General features: G+C 46.9%; 1 protein-coding gene across 2 annotated transcripts; it reads right to left on the bottom strand.

Annotated features, from left to right (window-relative positions):
- Nucleotides 1-4,641: 4,641 nt before the first annotated feature.
- Nucleotides 4,642-7,646, bottom strand: LOC119270377 (tRNA (guanine(26)-N(2))-dimethyltransferase-like). Of its 2 annotated transcripts, XM_037552384.1 has the most exons (7): nucleotides 7,034-7,646; nucleotides 6,285-6,485; nucleotides 6,090-6,189; nucleotides 5,555-5,758; nucleotides 5,403-5,465; nucleotides 5,059-5,188; nucleotides 4,642-4,986 (listed from the first exon to the last, which is right to left on the bottom strand). In XM_037552384.1, the coding sequence occupies exons 1-6, from the start codon at nucleotides 7,606-7,608 to the stop codon at nucleotides 5,081-5,083; spliced, it is 1,251 nt and encodes a 416-aa protein (XP_037408281.1). In that variant the 5' UTR covers nucleotides 7,609-7,646; the 3' UTR covers nucleotides 4,642-4,986; nucleotides 5,059-5,080. The 2 variants fall into 2 exon arrangements, with proteins under 2 accessions (XP_037408281.1, XP_037408280.1); XM_037552383.1 differs by having other exon boundaries at nucleotides 4,642-5,188.
- Between the last annotated feature and the right edge of the window lie 443 nt (nucleotides 7,647-8,089).

The raw sequence follows: 8,089 nt of genomic DNA, 5'->3' as shown, positions 1-8,089 counted from the left end.
CTCGTCGGCGGCGGTGGAGCGGGGGCGGGTGCGGGGAATGCTCGTCGGCGGCGGTGGAGCGGGGGAGGGTGCACCACACATACATGCGCCATTAGTAGTTTTGCAAAAAAGTATTAAAAATAATTTTTATACTAATGGCGCACTGTGGCACAGTGCGCCATTACTAGTTTGAACTAATAATGACGCACTATGCGACGGTGCGCCATTAGTGTTTTGTAAAAAAGTAAAAAAAGAATACAGTAGTGGCGCACTGAACGGTTGGTGCGCCATTAGTAGTTCTAACTATGGCGCACTTTATCCGGATGCGCCATTAGTATGTTTGAAAAAATGAAAAAAAACATTTTGTTATTAGTGGCGCACCTTGTGCCTGGTGCGCCATTAGTGTCTTACACACTAATGGTGTATCCTCACGTGGTGCGCTATTAGTAAATAGTAGTGGCGCACCACTTCTCTGGTGCACCATTAGTGTCAATTTCATCTTTAGCCCTTTTCCTAATAGCGTTTGTTACTTCCATGATGTTCCACCACTTGAACATTGGCCATATTATCCGTGTGCCGTCTTTCTTCTAGACTGATTTCATCCGCATATTTAACCAAGAATTGAACTGACAGACCCACCATTGCCCTGCCTTTTGCATGGATGCAGTCATCCCTTAGCCACCATGCTCGCCATAACAACAGGAGCACATTTCTGCGTACTACAGGAGTACATGAGCCCAGGAGGTTTTGTAGCCAATCATTTCCTGTAAAACGAAAACTGTCTTCTGAAGGTAGTTCCCAGACTGACCTCATTCCATGCCTAAGCGCTCTGGCTTTTGTGCATTCAATCACCGCATGGAATTCATTTGCAGTCTTGCTCCCACATATGTTGCATATGTTATCAATTTCCAGGGTTCTTTTCCACTTGTTTTCCTTTGTGGGAAGAGTTTCTGTGGCTACTCGCCAAGTAAAAATCCTAACCTTCTCCCGGGCTTTTGCCTTCCAAATGTAATCCCATATGCATCTATTATCAGCTTCAGCACCAGAACTAGAGGCTGGTGGTATGGCCTGTTGTTTGAGCTGAGTTCCCAACTTATATGTGAAGGAAGCACCCACCAATTAATAAACAATTTTCCGTCATAGTTCATTCTCGCCTGCACTTTTCTTATCTGTTGGAAGATCACGCACCTATATACTTGCATTGGTATGTCGAACAAGGAAATCAATTGGCAGGGAGTCCACATGCGGCGGATTCGGCTCCGAACTGCAGTGTTTCGGCCGGTGATAGTGCGAGGGGCTAGCGGGCTGGGCCGGCGATCTACAGACACCGAGCAGCGCGTGGATACGGACCGGCCTGATGACGGTGGAGCTGGTGCAGAAATCGCAGTTTGACTAGAGGAGTAGAGGTGCTGCTGCGAGGGTAGACGCGACCAGCCAGGAGCAACGATGGTCGATGCCAGCAAATGGGCAAAGAGCATATCGGTTCAGGCGGGCCTCGACGAATTTTCCTCCTCCTGCTCAACTGATCGCAGACACTAAACATTAGCATGATATCTGATATAGAAACTTAGTAGTAAATACAATGTACCTAAAAAATCTAGGTCCCGTAATGCTAGAAGGGAGATAGGGATTTGATGGAATAATTATTTTTATTGATTGAGCCTCGTGAGCATATATATACAGGAGTACATGGTCAACTTAGAATACAAGACAAGCCAGAACATACTTAGTCTGTCTCGTATTTCCTAACTAAATATAATACTCAACATCCCCCGCAGTCACAACGATAGCGACGCAGACGGTGAGACTGGAGAAGAATCTGAAGGCAAGCTGACGGACATCCCTCATAGTCGTAACGGTCGACGCATCGTAGAAGACGTAGCTGGAGTGGAAACCGACAAGATTGCTCAAGCAAGACGGTAGCCATTTGTGTCGTTGTCGAGGTAGCCAAGAGCGTGGGTGGTGGAGCCGTCGTCGAGGTAGCCGTGCGAAGAATGCCGTGGTCGATGTCGAGTCGGGTGGCCGGTGTCGAGGTAGTCGCCGTGGACCGGAAAGAAGAGCGGCGGGAGCGGCCTGAGGCGGCGGTGACTAGGTCAGAAGCGCGGGGACGATGCTCGAAGTAGGCGAGGAAGAACCCGACAGCGTGACGAGAACCGACGCGGACGGTGGCGTTTTCGTGCCTAGGGAGGCGGCACGACGCATACCACGTAGAAGTCGACGCGCGGGGACGGCGGAATGGACCGCGCACCGCGACGCTACGGCCCGAAGGGGCGACGCAGCGGCAGCACGCGGGTCGGCGCGACGGCAAGGAAGACCTCAGGGCGGTTGCAGGGACCGCGTGCCATGCTCGCTACGGCCCGACGGGACAAAGCAGCGACAGCGTGAGGATTGGTACAGCTTCGGAGACGGCATCGGGACAGCGGTTGACCGCGGACCGCGGCACTACGGCCCGAAGGAGCGACGCAGCGGTAGCGCGCGGGGTGATGCAACCACGGGATCGGCCTCAAGGTGACGACGGAGACCATGTGCCGCGACGCTACGGGCCCGAAGAGACGACGCAGCGGCAGTGCGAATCGATGCAGCCATGAAAAGAATCACAAGGCGGCGGTGCTACGGCCTAACGGGACGACCCAACTGTACCCCTTCGCTCGATCGGTGAAGGGCGGTGCTGTACTTGGAGGCGATCTTCACAAATTTCAGGGAGACGTGTGTATACGATTTATCAGACCGAAGACGCGACAAAGAAAACCGAGAAGATGCGACGAACGACGAGGTATCTGCGAGCTGCATCGCGCAGCCGTACGTCGCATGGGCACTTACCCAAACGGGACACACATGCATCAGCCAAGACCAGCATGCATACGCATGTGATCCGGGCCGTTCAACGTGGAGCAGCTTAGGTAGCCTAGCGCGAGTGATCAGGCGCGCGAGCAACGAGCCACGCACGGGCGATGTAGCCAGCGCACGGGACGCAGGCGATGCGGTGCGTGCCACAGCGCACAAGCGCGAGCGGCGACAGATGTCCTCGAGGCTAGTGTTGAAGTAGAGCCACGCAAAGACGACGAACGATGTGGGCGACACAAACCGAAAATAAAAAAAGAACACCGATCAATCCACCGGTAAGAGAGAAAAACCTCAATCAATGGATCGAGTAAAAAGACTTTCTAGGGCAGCCAGTCAACACGACCGGCGGACGAACCCTAGATACGGACGGCGCGGCCTCCGGTGACGATCATGGAGATCGACCGCCTTAGGAGCGGCACGTGAGTGCGGAAGCGGTGGCGGTTAGGGCTTAGAACCCGAAAACTGATACCATGTTAGCAGGGAGAGAGGGATTTGATGGAATAATTATTTTTATTGATTGAGCTTCTTGGGTATATATATAGAAGTACATGGTCAACTTGAAGTACAAGACAAACCCGAACATATCCTAGTCTATCTCGTATTTCCTAACTAAACATAATACTCAACACATAATATAAGAGCGTTTTTGACACGGTGTCAAAACGCTCTTATATTATGGGACGGAGGGAGTATATTTCTAATGCATTGTTAGATGTTAAAAGTCATGCACAGCTCTGTTTCACAATGCACAAAGTTATTCCATTAATATTAAACTTAAATATGTGTAATAAATATACCACAACGAATAGATGATCAAAATTACAGATTGAATGATGCGTCATCTGTCCAAATATGAACCTTTCATGAACCGTATCTGGACGATCGCACCAACCATCTGTTAAATACAAGGGCAGTCCTTGAAAGCTCGTTGCATACATGCCTCTTATCGTTTGCAGAGTCTCTTGTATATATCCCCTTAGCAATCTTAGCCCTCTCTACCAGCCCAGTAGCAACCAAACGAGATACCGATATCAAATGAGCATGCTAGTACATATCAATTTGGAATTACACACGTGTAGTCTGTTGCGGCTCTATGCTCTGATGTAGCCCAGCTGATTATTGACGAACTGACTTAGAACCTCCTTTGTTTTTCCTGTAGTGTGGCAAACATGTTTGCTGCCAATTCGGGTACGTTTTCCATTTCATAGTAGTCAAGAGGGCATCACATCCTACATATGTTACAGTGCAGGTGCTACTGGTTTGGTGCAGGGGCTGAAAATACTAGCCAAGTATCTCACTAGCTCCAGTCTAGTTAGGATGTACACGACTTTCATATTTGCAAATTGCAATCACGTCTGAAGTAGTTAGGATGTGCGCGACTTTCATATTTGCAAATTGCAATCACGTCTAAAGTAGTTAGGATGTACGCGACTTTCATATTTGCAAATTGCAATCACGTCTAAAGTAGTTAGGATGTACGCGACTTTCATATTTGCAAATTGCAATCACGTCTAAAGTAGTTAGGATGTACACGACTTTCATATTTGCAAATTCCAATCACGCCAGCCCGTCGTAGACACATGTGGATTAGTTCCAAAATCCAAACTAGTATGCAGGATGCAAGCGCACATTCAAGACAATGGGGATACAGAGTCTTCATTTATGCATCATAAATCTCCAAATAAACTAGTATAAAATGTGAAAGGTTTCAACTTTACTTAATTAAACTTAAACTCATGGCGACCCTAGCTTTCCACAAAAAAGCACAGTTTTCACCCATCCTGTATTCTCCGTTATTTTTTCTTCAGACAATGGTGCGTTAATATGAGAGTAAATAAAAAATTATAGATGTTAATTTTTTTCTGTAAAGTTGGTCAAAGTTTACAGAGTTTGACATAAGACAAGCTACAGTAATATGCAGAGTAAATAAAAACAGAGGGAGTAGTAAGGAAGAATCATCAAGAAAAAGAACGCTACTGTTTAGAAACAAAGCAGCTGAATCGCTACAGTGTCCTATCAAGAACTTTGTAGCGCATGAAACAACCAGCTGCACGCGCCAAGATCAAAACTTGCTACTTCTGTAGTGCAGGACAACATGTGTTCCGATATCAGACCACTGCCAATGAGCGAGCTCTCTTCTGGTTTTGGAACAGTGTGTTTGCCTGGAACACTGAAGGAACTCAAGCGCAAAGCCACAATTTGTGCAGTTAAACAAGAAAACATGGTGGACTTAGCAAATCGAAGAGTTAGTTGGCGGTTATCGCAAATTTCGGATCTCCCGTGCAACCACAATGCAAGAACTGATGGGAGAGTTGGTCTTGACAGCATTGGCACCTATATGAGATCTACAAGCAGCATAACCTTCCTGTTCACATTCAGAGCATGATAACATTTTCAGAGTCAATGCTCATCTACTTTATAAAATGAAATGGCAACAGAATGTTCCCAAACTGCATATACAGGTTATGAAGGAAAGCACGATTATGTAATATAAGAACCTAAATGAAGCACTCTGGCCGTTCCTTCGGATTTAGCAAAGTAATCATACTTGATATAACAAAAGTGCAGAAGTTGCATACCTTCTGCAATGAATGGATGAGTGTACCGAGCGGTGGAGAGTTAACTTTTGCTCGGCTGGCAATCTGACATTGCATAACAAATTTAGCTTGACTTTACTCAACAATTGTACATCACAGACATCCTAATAAGTGCATCCAACTGCAAGACATACCTCATCAAGTCTTATATATCCAGGCGGTAACCTTGGGTCACTCTCCTCAATCATGGTGCCAAGAAGTTTTTCCAAAGTGACACCATTCTCACTTATGTGTGCCCATCCCCATTCTACAGCCAAGTTTAGCATTTCTGTAATGGAAGAGCGATCATGGAGAGGACCTGTCCAAAGTGGGCCTACAACTGTGATTGAAGTGGCATCCTGTAAAATAAAATGGTAATTATATACTACCATAACAACAGTCAAGTATTTAGTCCTAAACATGGGTTAATAAGATCTTTTGTGGTACAGTAATCAGCTTATGTAGAAATAACGATTAATTGATCAGTAAAACAGGATATTGATCAGCTTCAAATAATATAATTTCTCTATGCAAAAAAAAGGAAAAGGAGTAAAACACTAAAGGAAAAGTAATTTCCAAGTCCTAAAATCAGTTCAGTAAAACACATGATACGACTAGAGTTGTTACATAGTCTGACTGACAATTTTGTCGCTAGTTGTTTAGTACTGCCACATGATTCAATGTACCTACTGTTCTATTTGCACATCCGCAAGAAATCTGCCCCAATTCGTCAAATCCAAAAGTCTGAGACTGGCCGCAACTCTTGCAATGACAAATGAAACCATAATTGCTGCCAAAAATAGAAGGGACATCAGTAACTTAGCATTCCGTTATACACACTAATTAGCTGTAGGTTATTTGGGAATAAAAGAGCACTGAGCCAACCTGATGCCATCTTCTTTTCCATGGCATAATTGTACCATCGCTCGAAAAATTGGACCATGGTACGCGTAATAAGAGAATACTGGTTTTATGTGAAATCCCAGCATTGCTGCTTCACGGGCAGCCCCACCTAAAAGCATTCGCAAACCAATCTCATTCGGATATGGCACTGGAAGAACGTATGCTCCGTATGAAGACAGTGAGCTAAGAGAAACAAAATGTTATGTGGCTGACGTTAACAAACAGACTTGGTTGAGCCTTTCCAAAGGGAAGCATAACGCGAGAGTATACAGTTGCCTAAAGAAAATGCTGAATTTATTTGCGTAATTATAAAAAAGAGAGTATAGAAGGCAAAATTAGCCCAATATACAGAACAAAGCAAGCAACTATACTTTCCATAGTCTGGCACAGCTGAGTGTTACTGAATATGTAAGCAATCTTTTTGACTTATGTTCATCATTGGACAATCTTATTACAGAAAAATCAGCAATTCTAAGATCCTAGTTTCTGATACACCACTTGAAAACATTGTACTCCAGATGTGTTTAGGATATAAGATGACAACAGTACAATGAGACTACAAGTAAACTTGTACTCCCTCTGTAAACTAATATAAGAGCATTTAGATCACTACTTTAGTATTCTAAACACTCTTATATTAGTTTACGGAGGGAGTACAGCCTAATCTGATTTTAATAATTTCAGACTTTTACTGGATACCAAAAATCCAACAAGTAAGGCAAAAAGCTCACCATTTTCCGCCATAACCTCTGGCCGACCGCCAATCGGTGGAGGTGAGGTAGAGAAGGCCACCAATCTTGAGCGCCAGGAAGGCCGCCCGGATGTACTCGGCCTCGCTGCCGAACGAGTCGACGTCGATGACGTCGAAGTACTCGCGGCGGAGGTACCTCTCGGCGAGCAGCCGGGTGGCGTCGAGGTGCGACACCACCCACCGCCTCTGCCCTTCGGGAGGCACGGGCTCGAAGCGAGAGAGGTTGCCGACGATGACCGGGTGGAGCGCGTCGGAGGCGTCGTTGGCCCAGACGAAGTCGGCGCCGGCCTGCGCGAGGTAGCGGAGCGCGCGGACAGCGGAGCCGCACATGGCGTCGAGGCACAGGAAAGCGGCGGAGGGGTCGGGGCGGCGCCGGCGGTGGAGGGTGGCGGCGAGGACGGCGAGGTCGCGGCCCGGGGCGCTGTCGCTGCGGTAGAAGGCGGAGCCGGGGTCGAAGGAGACACCGCGCTCGGAATGCGTGCAGCGGGGCGGCAGCGGGGCGCGCCGGCCGGGCTGGAAGGTGACGGCCGGGGCGGCGGCGTTGGCGGACGCCATGGTGGCGACGGAGGAAATGCTCGTGTGCTTCGGATTAGGTTCGGGCCCACTGCGCAGTTGCACGTATACTAACTTGTTTTTAGAATGTATAAATAAAGTATATAAAAGGAAAGTATAGCTTTCACGCTCAAAATCATCTTCTTTTTTCTAATGAGAGACCCTTCAGATTCAACTTGACGGATTAATGTCAGGGTAAAAACTGCCAAAACCGGGTTAATTTGACCCTGAATTATTTTTTAACACGGTACAATCGTAGTTGCCCACATACACAAGCATGTACTCACACTGTGAACGTGCGTGCGCACACACCATATCCTTATGAGCATCTCCGAGAGACTGAGTCGACATAACATCTTAAATTTTAAGAAGTCACCACACGCGCCTTGCAGTCAATAAGGACGTCTGTTCTCACTAAACGAACATCGTCGGAAGTCTAAAATAAATTTAGAAATAATGCAAGCACCAATATCTTTTTTTAAGA

Source organism: Triticum dicoccoides, chromosome 3A, assembly GCF_002162155.2.
Source record: "Triticum dicoccoides isolate Atlit2015 ecotype Zavitan chromosome 3A, WEW_v2.0, whole genome shotgun sequence".
NCBI classification, from domain to species: domain Eukaryota; kingdom Viridiplantae; phylum Streptophyta; class Magnoliopsida; order Poales; family Poaceae; genus Triticum; species Triticum dicoccoides.
The sequence above is the reverse complement of the archived record's forward strand: the minus strand, read 5'-3'. Positions and strand labels throughout refer to the sequence as shown.

Bases quoted from the DNA above. Each gene is read 5' to 3' on its own strand.
- LOC119270377 (XM_037552383.1), bottom strand. From the start codon at position 7,608: ATGGCGTCCGCCAACGCCGCCGCCCCGGCCGTCACCTTCCAGCCCGGC. The intron at 6,486-7,033 runs GTGAGCTTTTTG...TGTTTCTCTTAG, and splicing joins AGAGGTTATGGCGGAAAATG to CTCACTGTCTTCATACGGAG. The intron at 6,190-6,284 runs GTTGGCTCAGTG...TATTTTTGGCAG, and splicing joins GGAAAAGAAGATGGCATCAG to CAATTATGGTTTCATTTGTC.